This window comes from Impatiens glandulifera, chromosome 1 (assembly GCF_907164915.1).
Source record: "Impatiens glandulifera chromosome 1, dImpGla2.1, whole genome shotgun sequence".
Taxonomy (NCBI): Eukaryota; Viridiplantae; Streptophyta; class Magnoliopsida; order Ericales; family Balsaminaceae; genus Impatiens; species Impatiens glandulifera.
In genome coordinates this window covers 89,461,600-89,482,541 of record NC_061862.1, presented here as the reverse complement: position 1 = coordinate 89,482,541, position 20,942 = coordinate 89,461,600, and the positions used below count along the sequence as shown (strand labels likewise).

The following is a 20,942-nucleotide window of genomic DNA, read 5'->3' as shown; positions in this document are numbered from 1 at the left end:
AGAATCCATTAGACCGCCTGGTCTAATGGGATTAGACTTACGTTTAATTACAATCATTTTAGACTAATTTAAAGGAGTTAGACTACACGTCTAACTTTCACCAATTAGACTTCACGTCTAATCTTCCACAAACCATTAGACTACACGTCTAACTCCACTAAGTTAGATTGCACGTCTAATTCCGGTTCTACTTCAGACTTGTCTAAAGGAGTTAGACTTACGTCTAACTTTCAGGTTCTATTAGACTGCACGTCTAACTCCACGAGTTACACTACACGTCTAATTACGGTTCTACTTCAGACTTGTCTGAAGGAGTTAAACTTACGTCTAACTTTCACAATCCATTAGACTGCACGTCTAACTCCATTAGTTAGACTGCATGTCTAATTACGAGTTCCATTAGACTGCACGTCTAACTCCGCGAGTTAGACTGCACGTCTAATTCCGAAAATCTATTAGACTGCACGTTTAACTCCGCTGAGTTAGACTACACGTCTAACTCCGAAATCTATTAGACTACACGTCTAACTCCGAAATCTATTAGACTGCACGTCTAACTCTACGAGTTAGACTGCACGTCTAATTATGAATATCTATTAGACTGCACGTCTAACTCCGCGAGTTAAACTGCACGTCTAATTACGGGTATATTAGATTGCACGTCTAACTCCACGAGTTAGACTGCACGTCTTATTACGAGCTCATTAGACTGCACGTCTAACTCCACGAGTTAGACTGCACGTCTAACTCCACGAGTTAGACTGCACGTTTAACTCCACGAGTTAGACTGCACGTCTAACTCCGCTGAGTTAGACTGCACGTCTAACTCCGCTGAGTTAGACTGCACGTCTAATTCCTCTAGTTAGACTGCACGTCTAACACCGCTTAGTTAGACTACACGTCTAACTTCGCTAGTTAGATTGCACATCTAACTCTGTGCATCTAATGCCAAATCGGTCTAATTAGCCTCATTAGAACCAAGTCTAATCAAATTGTTCTTTAATACACCTGCATCAAAAACAATTAGACGCATAAGTTATTTCATCATCAAAATCCCACTAGTCAAACTATTTCAACACTTAGTCAAAATAATTTGACCCAACAGTTGGATTATAATTTAATTTAAAAATAATAATTTAAGAAGGCTTAAAAAAATATATCTACGTTATAGATGATAATTGAGTGATCGGAACAGATATCTCATCCTATTCTATTTCGAATTGATTAAAAAATATTATTTAAAATAATTTAGAGTGCATATCTTAATAATTGTTGATTGGAACTTTAGATTTCTCTCTATGAAAAAACCGAAATCGAAGTAGAAGACGACCACGAAGAAGACGACCTTGAAGAAGACAACAACAAGGAAGACGACCTCGAAGAAGACGACAGCGAAGAAGATGACCGCGAAGAAGACTATCGTGAAAAAGACGACCACAAAAAAGACAAGCTCGAAGAAGACGACCGCAAAGAAGACTACCGCGAACAAGATAGAGAAACTCAATACTCAATACGTGAACTGTAATATTATTTAAACTAAAATGTATTGTCTTATAAACTAAACTATAATATGTTTTAAACTGAACTATAATACTATATAAATTAAACTGTAATGTTATAAAATTTGAACTATAATGTATTTTTAACTAAAATGTAATATGTAATGTCTGATAAATTGAAACATAATCTCATTTAAACTGAACTGAGTATGAGCATGAACAAGTGGATTATTGATGTGAAACATTGTGATATTGTTTTAACTCTGGTTTTGTGTAAAACTTGTTATATTAGAGCTGTTGTACAACAACTCTCGTGTAAGACTTGTTTTACTTTAGAGTGTTGTAAAACATCTCTCGTGTAAGGCTTGCTTTACTTTAGATTTGTTGTACAACAACTCTCGTGTAAAGCTTGTTTTACTTTAGATTTATTGTACAACAACTCTCGTGTAAGACTTGCTTTACATTAAAGCTGTTGTACAACAACTCTCGTGTAAGGTTTGCTTTACTTTAAAGCGGTTTTACAACAATTCTCGTAGACTTACTTTATTTTAGAGATGTTGTACAACAACTCTCGTGTAAGGCTTGCTTTACTTTAAATCTGTTGTACAAAAGTTCACATAGACTTGATTTACTTTAGAAATGTTGTACAACAGTTCTTGTGTAAAGTTTGTTTTATTTTAGAGCGTGTAAGGTTTGCTTTACTTTAGAACGGTTGTACATCAACTCTTGTGTAAAACTTGTTTTATTTTAGAGTTGTTGTAAAACATCTCTCGTGTAAGATTTGTTTTAAACGAGAGTTGTCTCTCCTGTAAAATGTGTGCTTTCTTTTTGCTTTATTCTTATCATTTGGGAATAAATTTATTGTTCTAATTTCGAAAAGTAAATAGTTAGTATACTTTGAGTTTACATTGACTTCGTGTTTGAGGACTTTAAATCTAAACCAAGGCAATATTTTAATTGATCTTTTCCATTCAACAAACATTATACTCATTAATCAACTATTTATTAGCTTTTGAAAGTAAAAAAATGGGCCAACAAATGCAAGAGGGGAAGAATTATGCAGCGAGCCTAAGCCAGGGACAGTGATGATGATTTGGGCTAATCAAAGAACAAGAATAGTTGTCTAAAGAGAAGGTGTGTAGTTCTAGAAGACTTCAACAAGCTTGCTACATAATTCTTCCCCTTTCGTGTTTGTTAACCTTTTTTTTACTTTCAAAAACAATAGATAGTTGATTAATGAGTACTAGTCTTTGTTGAATGACACGTGTATGTGTAAGGTTTGTTTTACTTTAGAGCGGGTGTATATCAGCTTTCGTGTAAGACTTATTTTATTTTAGAGTTGTTGTACAATAACTCTCGAGTACAACAACTCTCGTGTAAGATTTGTTTTACTTTAAAACTGTTGTCTAGTAGCTCTCGTGTAAAGTTTGTTTTATTTTAGAGTTGTTGTAAAGCAGCTCTTGTGTAAGACTTGTTTTACACGAGAGTTGTCTCTCCTGTAAAGCGCGTGCTTCCTTGCTTCATGTTTGTCATTTGGGAATAAATTTATTGTTTTAATTTTAAAAAGTAAGAGTTGGTATACTTTGATTTTACATTGACTTTGTATTTGAGGACCTTAAATCTAAAACAAGTCAAGATTGTACCTGCCATTTTCCATTCAACAGAGACTAATACTCATTAATCAACTATCTATTGTCTTTTGAAAGTAGGGATGGTAATTTGAAACCGCCCCGCAAAAACCGAACCGAATTGCCCCGTTTGGGATGGTTTTTCCCCGAAACCGAATGAGAATGGGGCGGGGATGGTATTTGTGTCCCCTGCCCCGACCCGCCCCGATTTCCCCCCGAATCTACCCCGAATTTGCCCCGAACACCATAAACATAATTAAATATATTAAATTATCAATATATTTATTTATACACTATATTTTATAAGAGTAGTAATGTTATTTCTTTATAATAATATAAATTTTAATATATTATAATATATATTATATTAAAAAACTTGTTTATATAATTTTATTATATAATTTTTATTTTATTTTAAATAAAAATAATTATTAACGGTGCCCCGCGGGATTCCCCGAAACCGAAAAAAACCGAACGGGGCGGGGATGGTATTAAAAAATTCCCCGAAATTAAAACGGTGCGGGGACGGTAAATGTATTCCCCGCCCCGAACCGCCCCATTGCCATCCCTATTTGAAAGTAAAATAAAGGTTAAAAAACACGAAAGGGGAAGAATTATGCAGCAAGCCTAAGTCAGGGAAAGTGATGAATATTTAGGTTTATTAAGGAACAAGAATGGTTGTCTAAAGACAAGGTGCCTAGTTCTAGAAGACTCCAGCAAGCTTACTACCTAATTCTTCCCCTTTCTTGTTTTTTAACCTTTATTTTACTTTCAAAAGACAATAGATAGTTGATTAATGAGTACCAGTCTTTGTTGAATGACACGTGTATGTGTAAGGTTTGTTTTACTTTAGAGCGGGAGTACATCAGCTTTCGTGTAAGACTTGTTTTATTTTAGAGTTGTTGTACAGTAGCTCTCGAGTAGTAAGGCTTGCTTTATTTTAGAGTTGTTGTACAACAACTCTCGTGTAAAATTTGTTTTACTTTAAAGTTGTTGTTTAGTAGCTCTCGTGTAAAGTTTGCTTTATTTTAGAGTTGTTGTAAAGCAGCTCTCGTGTAAGACTTGTTTTACACGAGACTCGTGTAAGACTTGTTTTACACGAGATTGTTTTACACGAGAGTTGTCTCTCCTGTAAAGCGCGTGCTTCCTTGCTTCATGCTTGTCATTTGGAAATAAATTTATTGTTTTAATTTTAAAAAGTAAGAGTTAGTATTCTTTGATTTTACATTGACTTTGTACTTGAGGACCTTAAATCTAAAACAAGTCAAGATTGTACTTGACATTTTCCATTCAATAGAGACTAATACTCATTAATCAACTACCTATTGGTTTCTTAAAGTAAAAAAGGGCCAATAAATGCGAGAGGGGAAGATTTATGCAGCAAGCCTTCTAGAGTCTTCTAGAACTACGCACTTTGTCTTTAGACAACCGTTCTTGTTCTTTAATTAGCCTAAATCGTCGTCATTATCCCTGTCAATGTGGTGTGGTGCAAAATCGTTGTCACCTCTTCTATTGCTCGTCCAACCTCCAATGTGGTGTGGTGCAAAACCATTGTCGTCTTCTCTATTACTTGTCCAGTCTCCGTCAGAATCATTATTCTGTTCTTGGAATCCCTCTTAATGCTTCTTCAATCGATATTAAAAAGGCGTATCGACATTCAATAACGTGAGCAAAACTCCAACTCTTCCGCCCAATAACCATGCGATCAAATAACCAATTTTATCATCCAGATTCACGTCCATAAACGCCATTAAGCTGTTACAAGTGATAGACATTCGACAACCGACGTTTTTCATTAGAAGGAGCGATAGGAAAGCGTGTCTTAGAATATTGATAAAATGACTTTTTGTCTCTTTTGTTTGTGTTATCCTGATATTCTTGGGGTTCCTCGTAATAAAAGGAATGCATTCTTTCTCGAAGATCAGACCATCCATCTTCGTATTCGTATATCCTTTCTCTACTTTTCTACGAATTTTGTTGTTGTCCTTGTGAAAATTGAGGTCTTTGTCGTACTGTTTCTCTACATCTTGGACAGTGTTTTTAAGAAAAAAAGAAAAAAACGAATGATTTGATTGATGATGGAATAATCTGAATATCCCTTCATCTAACAAGGCCTACATTAAATTTCTAAATGTGATACGAGAAATTTGACATGGTTTTCAAATGAAACAAGAAGATCTAGAATTACAATTTAGTATAATTATAACACAAACACAAGCAAGAGTGAAACATATTAGGAAAAGGTAGAAAGCTCACATAATATGCAAGGCATATGCTTTTGAAAGTTTCATCAGCTTGCGACTCCTTGCTAACATCGGGATGAAACTTCAATAAATTACATAGAACAGATGAAATGTCCAAATATTATTATGATAAGAAGGAATAAATAAGAGGAAGAGAGATATGATATTGTGTTTAACCTTAAGTGTAAGATGTCGAGATGCTCTTAATATCGTTTGAAGAAGAATATTTAAGTGGGATTCCAAGAATAAAATAGTGATTTTGATAGAGGTTGGACTAGCAACAGGGCAGGCAACGACGGTTTTGCATCACACCACATTGTCAGGGATAGTGACAACGATTTGGGCTAATCAAATAAATAGAACGGTTGTCTAAAGGGCTAGAAGACTCCAGTAGGCTTGTTGCATAATTCTTCCCCTCCCGCGTCTGTTGGCCCATTTTTTTACTTTCAAAAGCCAATAGATAGTTGATTAATGAGTACTAGTCTCTATTGAATGGCACGTGTATGTGTAATGACTTGTTTTACTTTAGAGCTGCTGTACAAATACTCTCGTGTAAGGCTTGCTTTATTTTAGAGATGTTGTATAATAGTTCTCGTGTAAGGCTTGCTTTATTTTAGAGATGTTATACAATAACTCTCGTGTAAGATTTGTTATAATTTAGTGTTGTTGTACAACAACTTTTGTGTAAAACTTGCTTTACTTTAGAGCTGATGTAAAGAAGATCTCGTGTAAGACTTACTTACTTACTTTACACGAGAGTTTTCTCTCTTGTAAAGCGTGTGCTACTTGCTTTATGCTTGTCAGTTGAGAATAAATTTATAGCTCTAATTTCAAAAAGTAATAGTTAGTATAAGCCAAGACAAGATTGTAACATACATTTTTCATTCAACAGAGACTTATACTTATTAATCAAGATCTATTGGCTTTTGAAAGTAAAAAAGGAATCAACAGACGCGAAAGAGGAAGAATTATACAACAAGACTTCTGGAGTCTTTTAGAAGTACGCACATTGTCTTTAGATAATCGTTCTTGTTCCTTAATTAGCCCAAATCGTCGTCACTATCCCTGACAATGTGCTGTGGTGCAAAACCGCCGTCGCCTCCTTTGTTGCTCGTCTAGCCTCCAATGTGGTGTGGTGCACAAAACCGTTGTCGCCTCCTTTGTTACTCGTCCAATCTCTGTCATAATCAATATTATGTTCATAGTATCCCACTTAATGCTTCTTGAACAGATATTAAGAAGGCATTTCGACATCCAATAACGTGAAAAATAACATGAGAAAAACTCCAACTCTTCCGTCCAATACCCATGCGATCAAATAACCAACTTTATAACCAACATCCAGATTCACGTCCATAAACGCCATTAAGATGCTACAAGTTATAGACATTCGAAAACCGACGGTTTTCATTAGAAGGAACGATAGGAAAGCCTGTCTTAGAACATCGATAAAACGACTTTTTGTCTCATTGTTTGTGTTATGTTGATGTTCTTCGGGTTCCTCGTAATAAAATGAATACATTCTTTCTCAAAGATCAGATTCTCCATCTTTGTATTCGTATATCATTTCCCTACTTTTACAAATTTTACTTCTTCTACGAATTTCGCTATTGTCCTGGTGAAAATTGAGGTCTTTGTCATATTGTTTCATCGACATCTCATTAGACAGTGTCTTTAAGAAAAAAAAATGATGATTTTATTGATGATGGAATAAATTCGAATAACCCTTCATCAAACAAGGCCTACATTAAATTTCCAAATGTGATACGAGAAATCTAACAGTGTTTTCAAATGAAACTAGAAGATCTAGAACTACAGTTTAGTATTATTATAGCACAAAGTAGAGCACAAATGAAACATACTAGGAAAATGTAGAAAGCTCACATAATATGCAAGGCAGATACTTTTGAAAGTTTCATTAACTTGCGACTTCTTGCTAACATCCGGATGAAACTGCAACAAATTACATAGAACATATGAAATGTCAAAATATTATTATGATAAGAAGGAATAAATAAGAGTGGGAGAGAAATGACATAGAGTTTAACTTAAAGAATAAGATGTCGATATGCCTTCTTAATATCGGTTGAAGAAGCATTAAGTGAGATTCCAATAACAGAATAGTGATTTTGATGGAGGCTGGACGAGCAACAAAGAAGGCGACGATGGTTTTTCCCACACCATATTGGAGGTTGGACGAGCAACAGAGGTGGAAACGACGGTTTTGCACCACACCACATTGTCGGGGATAGTGACGATGATTTGGGCTAATCAAGGAACAAGAGCGGTTGTCTAAAGGCAAAGTGCGTAGTTCTAGAAGACTCCAGCAAGCTTGCTGTATAATTTTTTCCCTCTCGCGTCTATTGACCTTTTTTTTACTTTAAAAAGCCAATAGATAGTTGATGAATGAGTCCCGGTCTCTCTCGATTCCCTTCATCTCTAATTTTTGTAATCCATGCGCTTTACAGGAGAGACAATTCTCGTGTAAAGAAAGTCTTACACGAGAGATATTTTATAGCAGCTCTAAAGTAAAGCTAGTTTTACACAAGAGATGATGTAAAACAGTTATAAAGTAAAACAAACATTACACGAGAGTTGTTGTGTAACAGCTCTAAAATAAAGTAAGCCTTATACGAGAGCTACTATACAACAATTCTAAAATAAAGCAAGTGTACAACAACTCTAAAGTAAAAGAAGCCTTACACATACAACTCTAAAGTAAAACAAGCCTTACACATACACGAGAGTTGTTGTACAGGTAGAGTTGTTATACAACAACTCTAAAGTAAATAAGAGTACAGATTAAATGTCAAAATATTATTATGATAAGCAGGAATAAATAAGAGTAAGAGAGAAATGACATAGAGTTTAACCTTAAGAGTAAGATGTCGATATGCCTTCTTAATATCGGTTGAAAAAGCATTAAGTGGGATTCCAATAACAAAATAGTGATTTTGACGGAGGCTGGAGAAGCAACAAAGGAGGCGAAGACGGTTTTTCCCACACCATATTAAATGACTTTTCAAATTTTACATTAATATCATCGTTACAAATTTACATTAAATATATTAATTAATTAGTTATACCAACACTCAACCACGCCCTCCACCACGCCATCATTAATTTAATTTATACTCCAAATGACTCTTAATCTTTCATTTCTTTAATGACAAATATTTTCCCTCTCTATTCACTTTTTATTTCAAGATTAACATCTCTTATCTTTTTTTTGTTTCAACATTTTCTCTAATTTTTGTTAAAACTTCTCTCTAATTTTATTGAAATTCATGTATGTATATTGTTCAACTTCTACAATACAATTATACAAGTAAGTAATATGTCCATATGTGTTTTTAATATTTAGTATTTAATATATTTAGAAAATAATAAATAAAAATTCATATTTTAATCGGGTGATGGGTACCCGTCGGGTATCGGGTACCCGACGAACCGGGGATGGGGATAGAAATAGATATACCCATCAGGTTTAGGGTTAAGAATGGGTAATAAAATAAAATTTGGGTTCGGGGATGGATACTTCACTACCCAGCGAGTAGGGTACCCGTTGCCATCCCTAGGTGGCGACGATAATTTTGCACCACACCACATTACCGGGGATAGTGACGACGATTGAGCTAATTAAGGAACAAGAACGGTTGTCTAAAGGCAAGGTGCGTAGTTCTAGAAGACCCTAGCAGGCTTGCTGCATAATTCTTCCCTTCTCGTGTCTGTTGGCCCTTATAAGACAATATACATTTTAGTTTATATAATATTGCAATTCATGTATTGAGTATTGAGCTTCTCTATCTTATTCACAGTAGTCGTCTTGTTTGTGGTCGTCTTTTTCGAGGTCTTCTTCTTCGTGGTGGTCTTTTTCGCAGTCGTCTTATTTGCGGTCGTCTTCTTCAAGGTCGTCTCTGCTTCGATTTTGGTTTTTAGTAGAGAGACTGAGAGAGAAATCTAAAGCTCCAATATGTGAGTTATTTTTAGATAGGAGAAGTCTATGATTTGATTAAAAGTGAAGAAAGTGCACGCTAACTTTTTTTTATTTTTTCACGTGGCTTTTTTTTCAGCCTGGCTGTTGCATAGGGGAGTCGATATGAGTAGCTGACTCAGTTTCGCTCTCCTTATCATTACTCATATATGTAATATAATTATACATAATAATAATAATGTAAATATGAATTTACACGGTGTTACTCCAATAATGTAGTTTGGTTAAGTGATAAAAATATAGAAGATAATAATGTAACTTGCTTAAGTGATAAGATAATGAGACGAATTAGGACAGAGAAATACGTTTAGCTTAAGTTATAAGAGTATGGAAGACAATGGCCTTGTTCTCTTTGGGTTTTTAAAAAAATTTATCCAAAATCAATTTTTCAATCAATCACTTCTCAACAATCACATCACTCATTTCATTAACCAAAATACTAAAATACTCTCTACTTTAAATTATTATTTTTATTTTATTCATATATATCAATACCCTTTAAGGCCTTGTTCGTATTTGGGTTTTCAAAATAACCCAACCAAATCAATTGTCACTTCACTCCCCTTCTCATCCTTCAAATCAATCAAGTCATTAACCAAAATACTAAAATACCCTCTATTTTAAATTATAATTATTTATTTTATTTATATATATCAATACCCTTTAAGTTTTTTTACCAAAAAACATCATCATTTCCTTAAAATTATCACCAATCATTACCAATAATCATTTTTCTCTCTTTCCAGGTTATTTAAATAACCTGGACCGAACAAGTCCTAAGTCTTTTTACTAAAATTAATCATCACTTCCTCAAAATTATCACCAATCATTACTATTTTCTCTCTCTAGATTTTTTCAAAAACCACAGTTCGAACAACGCCAATGATATGGATCAAGACGAGGAATGCGTTTATTACATATGTCCCATTTTATTACACCATTATATTATATTCTCTATAAAAATAATGATAAAATTTGATAAATGAAAATTTTAATATATTAAAAATTGGAAAAAAAACTCACTTAGACGTATGCACTTGTACAACTAGCTCACTTAAACGTATGTACTAATAAAATGTCATTTAAACGTATGTACTATAAAAAATTGGCTCATTTAGCCTCTTTTAGTAACCATGGTTAACTTTTATTTTTAAATTTATATATTTATTAATTAAATATTAATATATTTTCTCTCTCTTTACTTTTCATTTATTATTTCATTTATTACTAATAAATGAACCCTCTATTTTTATTATATATATATATATATATATATATATATATATATATATATATATATATATATATATATATATATATATATATATATAAAAATAAGCATTCATCATTAATTATTTTAACTCTATATTTCTTTTTCTTTTTTTTTATATATTTTTTTATATTCACATTAATTATTAATTATTTTAAAATTGTTTGATCCCAATAATTAAATATAACAATGAAAATTCTTTCAAAAATAAAATCATTTAACACAAAAATAAATTAATTAATAATTGAATAATAATAAAAAATCATTCATCAAACACCAAAAAAGTAATAATCAAATATTAGACAAAACAATTCTTTTACTACTAATATAAGTCGTGAATAAAAATTAAAAAAAATTATTAATTTAATTTTTATTTATATTAAACTAAATAAGAAAAAACCTTTTTTCATTTTTATTATATTAAATTAAATAAGAATAAACCCTTCAAAAAAATATTACAGTAAAACATAAAATTCAAGTTGTTAAATTTTTTTTTAAAAAAATAAGAATTTAAGAAATATAAGAAATAAAAACTAATAAAAAAATGAAATATAAAAGAGAAATTAATATTAAAATAATAAAAAAAATTAAGAATAAAATAAATTATCTAATTTAATTAATGGAAAAAAAGGAGAGAGAAAATATATTAATATTTAATTAATAAATATATAAATTTAAAAATAAAAGTTAACCATGATTATTAAAAGGGGCTAAATAAGCCAATTTTTGATAGTACATATGTTTAAATGACCTTTTATTAGTACATACGTCTAAATGAGCTAGTTGTATAAGTACATACGACTAATTGAGCTTTTTTCCTTAAAAAATTATATTATTATAAAAAAAATCTAACTTAAATTTTTTTTATAAAATTTGAAAAATAAATAAATTTATATAATTATATATTTAATTATGTTTATTAGTGAGAGAGTAGATATACAAATGTCACCTCTGCCGCAGTATCCCTAGTCAAATTACCGATAAAAACAGAGAAAAACTGCGGGACAATTCATTTCATTTTTATGTAAGATTAGTTCTTAATAGACTTTTGAGGAAATAGAAGTGAGAAGTTATGATCTTAAATAACTTTCGCACTAAATAAATATATTTATTTATTAAATGTTAGTTATTGTGTTCGGCTCAATTTTCAAGAAAAATCCTATCCTAACTGAACAATTTGAGTCTGATACTATCAAACTGAATTAAGTTGTCATCTCTATTATCCACATTTGTTAGGTTTTTATAATAAAATAAAAACTATTTAAAATGTTTTGTTATAAATGTAAAATTGTGAATAATTCACACATTTGTATTAATTTTAGAAAGAGTCTATCACAACAATATTGATTTGTTTTCAATCATAGCATCAACATTTAATCTTTCTCTCCAATCTTATTTTTTCTATGAGAATCAAATGAATAAACATAGTAATAATAAGTTTGATATTTAGCTTATAATATATTTTCCACAAATTTATAACCCAATTCACTTTTATATATATATATATATATATATATATATATAATACTTTTTTCTGTTAAGTATTATGAATCCAAATAAAATAAATTTAAAAACATACTTAGTTTGATACAATTTAAAAAAAATATTAATAATTATAAAACATGTTTTTAAATTTACATAATCATCATTTAATCTCGTACATTCAATTTATTAATTAAAATATTAAAATTATTTATTATTTTATTATTATATATTAATAAAAAAAATTATCAAAATATTAACATCATCATTATTTGAAAGTATAGCCTAAATATTATTTTATATATTGCTATGCTACTCTTGATATTTCAGTTATATAATAAATTCAAAATCAGTATAATTAAAATGTATCCATTAATAATTGTTCAAATATAAAATAATTAACCTTTCTTTTCAAACATTAAACAAACTTCTCAAACTGTTTTCAAACAAATTATGTATAATATTTTTTAGATTTCATTTTACTTATATTTAATTCATTTTGATTAAAAAAATTTGTTAAAAAAAATGCTTTTGAAATGTTGATGATTTTTTAATTTTATTTTTCAAGATTGTTGGTGAGTTTACAGTACAAAAGTACAACTGTTTACTTACCCACAGTGTCACATCAAAAACGATAAATACTACCACTCACAAAAATTATGGGCCAATTCGTCTTTTAATGTGACCTCTTATAGAAGGCACAATAATGATATTTTTGTACCCGTTTCTAAAATTCAGGGACCAAAGTTAAATCTACATCTTCAGTCTTTATCAATTCAATTAATATACCTCGATTCTAGAAAAAAAAAATTAAAAATAATATACAATTTAAATTCTTTTTTTTTATCAATCAAAATATATTTACTTTATTTTTATAAAATTTAAATATATAACATTACGCAAAAATTTAGTGCAAGTTATTCAAAAATAAGCAAAATAAATTTCATTCATAATTTTGAAATTTAGTTTAGGAGTTGTTTTCACAAATTAACAAAACAAACTTTTCTAAAATAAAGTAAATCAAGGTGCTAATAAATTCTTATACTTAACATAACAACAACTCTATTAATACAAACTTAAAAGGAATAAATAAAGTTGCTAAAAGAGTAGAACCGGTTACAGGAAAAAGAATTCTCAAATAAATTCTTATTAAATATTATAACCATACCATATAATTTAGTATATAATACACATGAGTTATAGCATTTTCAGCACCCAAATAGTTAGAACTAAAACAATAAACTAGAAGAATAGCTAAATAAAACAAGGCAACATAAACAACAACAACAACAAATGATGCTTTGTCTAACTCTTGTTCCATTTTTTTCGCCTACTAAAATTAAACACAAGTCGTGTAACATGAAATTCCATCTCGCAAAATGATTTGCAGATGCAAAGTATAAGAAGAAAAGCTCACATCGAAAGCAGCCTATAGTAGTAGTCTTCTTCTCCAAAATCCCCAAAAAGATATATATATATATATGTTTTTTTCATGTTTCGAATAGGATTTTACGCTCTAAGAGCTCTGACAAAGAACTTTTCATTTTATCAACTGAAAAAGGTTTTAAAATAAGTCCATCTAGACCGACATGTAAACAGAATTCCTTTGTTATCCTATCTGTGTTTCCAGTTAAGGCTACAATCAGAGGCCTTTCCTGATTATGATGTTTTATGTACTTGTCGCGTGCACGAAGGATAAGTTCATAGTCATTTGTAACTGGAGCAGATAAGTCCATGAGTATTACCTTGTAGTATTCGGATGATATTACATGTAAACACTCTTCGGTTGAGCTAACTGCCATTACTTCACATCCCAGGTGCAGTAAAAGTCCTCTTGTTAACATCCTGCTTACCCTGTTGACAACATTTTATTTATCTCCATGATATAAATAAGTTTGTTACAAGTATTGGCCTATTACTTGGAAATAGAAATGAATTACAATTCAATTCTTCTTTTTTGTGACAAGTCACTATTTATAATTTCATATGTATTCCAACATCATCTACATAATTGTGTAATGTAAGATTCAGGTAGTAATGGTTGAAGATTGTGTAGGTTAAAATATTGCTCTTCAATTAGTACAAGAGAAATTTCAATTCTTCCATAGATGAAAGATTCACTATTTATGTAACAGTAAACCAAAAATAAATAATAATAATAATAATAATACATTTGGAGAAGGTAAAATTTTCCATTAGCCACAAGGACAAATAATAATCTACATTGAGATACTAAAAATTAAATATTAATACATTTTATTAATACATTAATTAAATATAATTTTTTATGTTAGTGTATCTAGGAGACTGCTGTACAAATTTGGTGTCACAACATTTACATCTCTATTTCATTACCATGTTACAGCCCCATTTGGAAACACATTTTAAATATGTTTCTGGATATAAAGGGCACTTACTGTCTAAATGTTTCTTATCGAGATTCAGATACAAAAAACATTGAATAAAAGTGTTTCCAAACATGGCAGTCAATGGCTTAATATGAATTAAGACAACCTTCGAATAAGAGGTATATGAGAAGATCAATATTACTAACCCGTTATCATCCATGAGAAGAACCTTTAAACCTAGGAAGCTCATTGGCCCAGACTGCACAGGAATTTTAGGCATAAAAGGGAGCTTGGAGTCATTTCGGTGACCAGCAATTCCCAATTTCACAATACAATTTGCAGTACATCCTTTCCCTAGTCCTTCACTTTCTATCCAAATATGACCCTCCATGAGAGTCACGAATCTGATAGATTATAAAATGTTTGAAAAATCAGTTTCTTTTAACATTACCAATGGACATAGACAATTGTGAGAATCAGTAAAAACAATAGCAAACACCTCTTGCAAATTGCAAGGCCAAGGCCACTCCCACCAGGATTCTTTGTTGCTAGAGATTGATTCTCTGCGAATTTGGTGAATAACTTTGGAATATCTTGTGGATTTATTCCTGGCCCAGAATCTTTTACCTGTTTAAGATGAAACAATTTCCCTATGTTACATATTTAGAATCCAGGGCCTCGCTTGTTGAAGCGTTACTTGGATTTAATCCAAATAATCCCTTGTCTCCTCATAAATCACTTCACTTCATTAATGAAATCAACCAAAATACCAAATTACCCTTACTTAATTTTATAGCATTTTAAATTATTAAATAATATGATATTTTGGTCGCTTTACCCAAATAACCTACTTTTTCCATCAAACAGTCATCTTTTTTTTTCAAATAACTCAAAATATTTCCAAATAATCTCCAGGCATACATGTGAATCCATTGTGGATAATAATAATTGGAAACTTACCTGGACGCGTAAATAGAAGTGATTATCACTTGGCATAGGAAAGAAATCAGTTGCTCTTATATCTCTTAAAGAGTCTAACTTTGCAACCGCGCCTGTAATTGAGATGCTGCCTTCTTTTGAAAACTTCACAGCATTGCCGACAATATTCAACATAATTTGCATAAGCCTCTTATCGTCACCAACAGCATACTCTGGTAAATCAGGAGCTAAGCTCAATGAAATAAACAACTTTTTGACCGATGCAATAGGTCTTATCAAGTTGAGTACCTGCAGAAAATAGTCATCATGACTGATTATGCCTATCGACTTTATAGACTTTAAATCAGATTAATGACAACTTGTTGAAAACCCCACCTCCTTGAAGAGGGCATGAAGGTGAAAATTTCTAATGTCAAGTTGAAGACTACCATCTTCAAGCCTTGAAAGATCAAGTACATCATTTATTAAAGTAGCTAAAAGGTTACTGCTCTTTAAAATTGTTTCAACCATTAGTCGCTGCTCAGGGGTGAGGTCGGTTTCCTGCAATAATGAAGAGAGTGCAACAATGGCATGCATAGGCGTCCTCATCTCATGGTTCATAACAGCCAAAAAATCATTACGGGCTCTAATAGCAGTTTCTGCTTCTCTTCTTGCATGATCAAGTGCAACATTCTGCTCCAAAAGAAGGTCTCTAGCTCTCATTGATTCTTCTAATATTGCAGCATGTGAAAGGGCAACTGCTACCTGTCAACAGTAATAGAACTTCAATGGGGCATCTCAAACCTCAATAATTGCTAAAAAAAGATGAAGCACCAAAACATTGAAGCTAAGAAACTGAAAATATCTTCAAGCATTAAACCCATGGCCCGATATTACTCTTCTTAAGTTTCTATCTAACCTACAAGCTTAGGATTAATTTAGAGGATTAGCCCAACAATAACATCCAGCAACAGAACATTGAAGCTAAGAAACTGAAAATATCTTCAAGCATTGAGCCCATGGGCCCAGTATTACTCTTCTTAAGTTCCAATCTAATCTCAAAGTTTAGGCCTAAGTTAGATGATTAGCCCAACAATAACATCCAGCGCCAGATAATGGAACCTAAGAAATTGTAAATAATTTCAAGCATTGAACACATGATGGAATACTACTCTTGTTAAGTTCCTATCTAGCCTGAAAGCTTGGCTTATGCATTAGAAATTAGCCCAATAATAACATGCAAACAATACACCTCTTTCTTCACATGTATGCTGAAGATACAAACAGATCTAGAAGTTATGCATAACAAGGCTTGAGATTAATTTCAAATCTAGAATTTACTCATCATTCAAATCATCAACCAAAATACTCTCTATCTTCTTTTTTCATTATATATTTATAACCCTAATGTCTTTTTGTTATGATTCTGAGTGATTAAGAACGAGATAACGATAATTGTGAAAGAAGGAGATGAGAATCGAGAGACTTTCGGAGAATGAGGATGAGACGCTTCAGTGAATGGAGGAGAGAAAAAGACTACAACCATTATTCATCATATTATTAATCTGTATTCCTTATTGATTACATTGTCTTACATTTATATTACTATTCTAACAAACTAACTAAACTACTAATCAACAGACTAATTAACATATTAACTACTAACTAATACTAACTACCTCTAACTATCTAGCTACATACATGTGACACTTTTACCCAAATAACCTCATTTTCAATAACCTACATCAAACAAGGTTATTACAAAAAAAAACTTGGGTATTCAAATCAAATAAGGCCTAAGTGAAAGAACACAGTATTTGAACACATGATCTCTTAGAATGTTGTCACATAGTGTTAAGTTACCATGTCAACTAGAAAGCTCTGTTAGGGTATAGGTCCATCCATTACTAATACTAGCCAGAAATAAATCAAATTAGGGGTCCAAAATCATTTGATAAAAGTGAATTTTAAAAAAGAAGAAAGAAAGTGGATTCTGCAAGTTCCAACAAAATGTACAGAGAGCAATTGCATCTCTACCTCATTAAACTGAATGACTAACAGAGCACACGGTGGTATGTTTTCAGAAGAGAAAGTTTCAGACCTGATCAGCAACTACTTCAACAAGCTCAAGCTCATGACCATGCCATTGCCTTGCACTATCTGAGGGAAGCATCAAAACCATCAAAGCATACCGCTTTGTTGACAGCTCTGGCCAATCGTTGATTTGGAAGTTAGAGAGATGCAAAAGTGGTACTCGAACCGCAACCACTTCTCCAGGCATGTATTTTCCTGCTATTGGTCGTAATTTTGCCACAGGGGAGTTTGGGGATATTTTTACGGCACAATTAGTAGAGAATACTTGATTTATCACAGGAAGTTGAATGGGTACAGTAAACCCCACTGGATTTTGATGACGTAGAGTGTAGGAAAGTTGAAGCTCCAGTCCAGTACGTGTTGGCATCCATAATGCACACTCCTCTAATGCCAAAGTTCTACCCAACTCAACAAGAGTAGTCCTTAATATTGTATGTCTATCAAGAGTGCTTCTAATCTCATGAGTCAACATTCTAACGTGTCTACCAGTTTCTTCCTGTGTACGAATCAAACCCATTTCTCGATCAAGTTCTGCAGCCTTGTTTTTCAGAAAAAGTTCCCTAGTTTTAACACTCAATAAATCAGGAATAATGTGCACAAGCATGAGGGCTGTTGCACAAGATACCACAGCAGTCAAAACTTTAGCCGTAGTCATGACAATTGCTACAGTTCTAGTATGCATGCCAAATGTCCATAAATTAATAAGATGTGTTGCACCACACAACACGATGAAAGCACCAAACTGGACAAGCACCCATCTATAGGGGAAGACAGCAGATTTCTTTACAAAGTAAATGAGCTCCAGTGGTATAGAGAAATATGCAAGTGCAATGAAAAAATCTGATATATATTGATACTTCATCAATAGTTCATCAGCCGGCCATTGAGGATCAATGCAATTACAGGACTCCATCACAATTCTGACAACTTAATATTCCTCTTAAACAAGCCTGCAACTGGAAACATGAATCAAAGTCAATTTGTAAGATCACCAGATCCACATTCATAAATATAAATTCATTATTCAATTACCGTATCTATATTTCTAAAACATTCATTGGAATTCAAAGGAAAATAAAGACTAATGATGCTGTTGAATGATTTTCTTAATCCCTATATTTTTTTATTTCTATTTTAGATTTATCATTTCTATGTTATATCTCTGTACAAACCACTTAACAAAATGGCGCTGACAAATAAAAAGAGAGCAGCTTACACATAAGATAAACCTCCTCAAGTGTTAAATGTATGTTTTATGAATTTCATATGGCATTACTTAATTACCGTCCGTCCCCATGTGAGAGAAAGGGTTCATAGTAAAAAAAAAAGTTATCTCAAAGAGTCGCAAGTCATATTGTCAAAACATCACATCTGACAATATTTTCATATAAAATCCATGACGAAAATGATTCAGATGAGGGAGTTCAACTTATGTCGACCAGCATGTGTACCTTAAAGGAAGGGCCAAAGGCCTAAAAGCAACATTGAAGCACCATTATCTAATACTATTATTGAATGAACTAGCACAAATGATTGAACACTGATATAAACAAAGAAGAGGCAAACACAATGAATTGACAACTGATTGTGTGAAATGCATATTGGAATATATTAACTTCAAATTCTGCTTTTTCAAGCAACCAAAAGTTAAATTATGAGAGAGCTAAAGTGAAATGTGAAACAAATGAAGAAGTAGGAATCCAGAACTCAGTGTCTTTCATAAATCAATGCAATTAACCATATTAAGAAATGTTATATGACATCAAAACTCCTCATGTGATAGCTAGACAACAGTACCTTTAGATTCAACATAATCTTGATACAAATTCAACTTTTAACAAATATGGTCAAAATATCATTAGAATCAATTAATGATAATCACATAGCTCAAGTAGCAGCTAGTGGAAAAGAACAAAAGAAAAACAAGGATAAAGCTCATACACCAAAGAAGGAAACAACAGTTTATTTAATTTACTCTAGATTTCCATATTCTATCAATCTTCCATTAATGGAATCTCATTAACTTTACAATGTTTTCAATTATCATTGATTTTGATTGATTCTACCTTCATGAATTTAATATTTTCCATACAATCTAGAATATCAAATTGAAAATTGCTACAACTATGACATATCGTATTCCTTTTTTCCTTCACATATTTTTTCAATAACTTCAACTTGAATATCCAAATGAAATACAATATCATCATCTTCTAGGTCAAATTAATTAGTATTATCCATTTCAGTTAGTTCGACCGGCAACAGAAATCTCTAATACCGAACACCGCTACCTTTTCAACTTCTAATCTCTGTACTCATTTCTCGGCAATGTAATTGACAATCTAAACCGATAGTATCGTCATTACTTAAAGATAATCATATCAACTGAAACAAAAAGAATATATAATCAGGAGATAAGCTAGATACAATTAATCAAGTCTACAATAGCAATACCTGCGACCTAGAGAGAGAAGCGTGATGGAGATGAAAGAATAACCGGTGATATGATCATCTGATGATGGAGATGAGTAAAGTAATCGGACCATTTCAGTTGTAGCTATCGCTTGATTAGAAATATCTTCACGAAGAACCTGATCTATTGAGAAAAATCAACCGATTGATTCTCGCTGTAATTGTAGTTCGTGTGTACGTACGTAAGAACACGGAGAAAAGCTTTTCACGATTGATCTTCTTCTTCTTCTTCTTCTTCTTCTTCTTCTTGCTCAACAAACGCTAAAAGGCTATTATAGTCCACTTTATGTTATCTTATTAACCTTCGTATCTATTTTAATTACGTTTATACCATTGCCTATATTTTCTCCTGTTCCGTTTAGCCGTCAGTACCACCGCCATTCAATGCGGTGACAACAATTCTTTTTTTATTTATTTGAGTTAAATTATAAAAATATATATCTTATTTAATTTTAATTAATTTAATATTATATTGATGATTTAAGTAATTTAATTAATGATATAAAATAAATTATAACAAATGCAAATAATCTCGTATCAAACAGGTTCTGATTCTCACAAGCTGAAAAAATCAAATTGAGTCCAAATACAAAGTTTGTGGATTAAAGAATAGATAAATACAAGATAAAATAAAATGCATTAGAAGATGTGCCACCAATGAGAGAGATCGGTCATAATTATATAAAAAATCAATATTGTTAGATTTTTCATGTTGGGATATGTGTAGATTGGTATTGAGTTTTTTTTTGTTTTTTTTTTTTTTTATTTAAGAAAATTGCTTCTTTTGGAAAAGTATCTATGATATTTGGTCTGTTTGGATTATTTAACATAATCAAATACAATTTTATTTCCTCTTTCCTTTCTTTTATTATTTAATTTATTAATTCAAATAATATCTATTTAAACAAAAATAAATTTATTTTATTATTATATAATATTTTTTATCAAAAATAAATGTAGGACTTTTTGAAAAATCACAACTAATCATTTTTTT

General features: G+C 31.5%; 1 protein-coding gene across 1 annotated transcript; it reads right to left on the bottom strand.

Annotated features, from left to right (window-relative positions):
- Positions 1-13,245: 13,245 nt before the first annotated feature.
- LOC124919241 (ethylene receptor) lies at positions 13,246-18,459 on the bottom strand. The gene is made up of 6 exons (XM_047459438.1): positions 17,484-18,459; positions 15,779-16,147; positions 15,425-15,691; positions 14,964-15,091; positions 14,671-14,868; positions 13,246-13,970 (listed from the first exon to the last, which is right to left on the bottom strand). Exons 1-6 carry the CDS (start codon positions 18,387-18,389, stop codon positions 13,607-13,609), a joined length of 2,232 nt encoding a protein of 743 aa, XP_047315394.1. The 5' UTR covers positions 18,390-18,459; the 3' UTR covers positions 13,246-13,606.
- Positions 18,460-20,942: the final 2,483 nt, after the last annotated feature.

What these genes read in the sequence shown, in the direction of transcription:
- LOC124919241 (XM_047459438.1), bottom strand. Translation starts at nt 18,389, where the DNA reads ATGGAGTCCTGTAATTGCATTGATCCTCAATGGCCGGCTGATGAACTA. An exon ending in TTCATGCCCTCTTCAAGGAG is followed by an intron (nt 15,692 to 15,778) that starts GTGGGGTTTTCA and finishes TATTTTCTGCAG; the next exon opens with GTACTCAACTTGATAAGACC. An exon ending in CTTCTCATGGATGATAACGG is followed by an intron (nt 13,971 to 14,670) that starts GTTAGTAATATT and finishes TGTTGTCAACAG; the next exon opens with GGTAAGCAGGATGTTAACAA.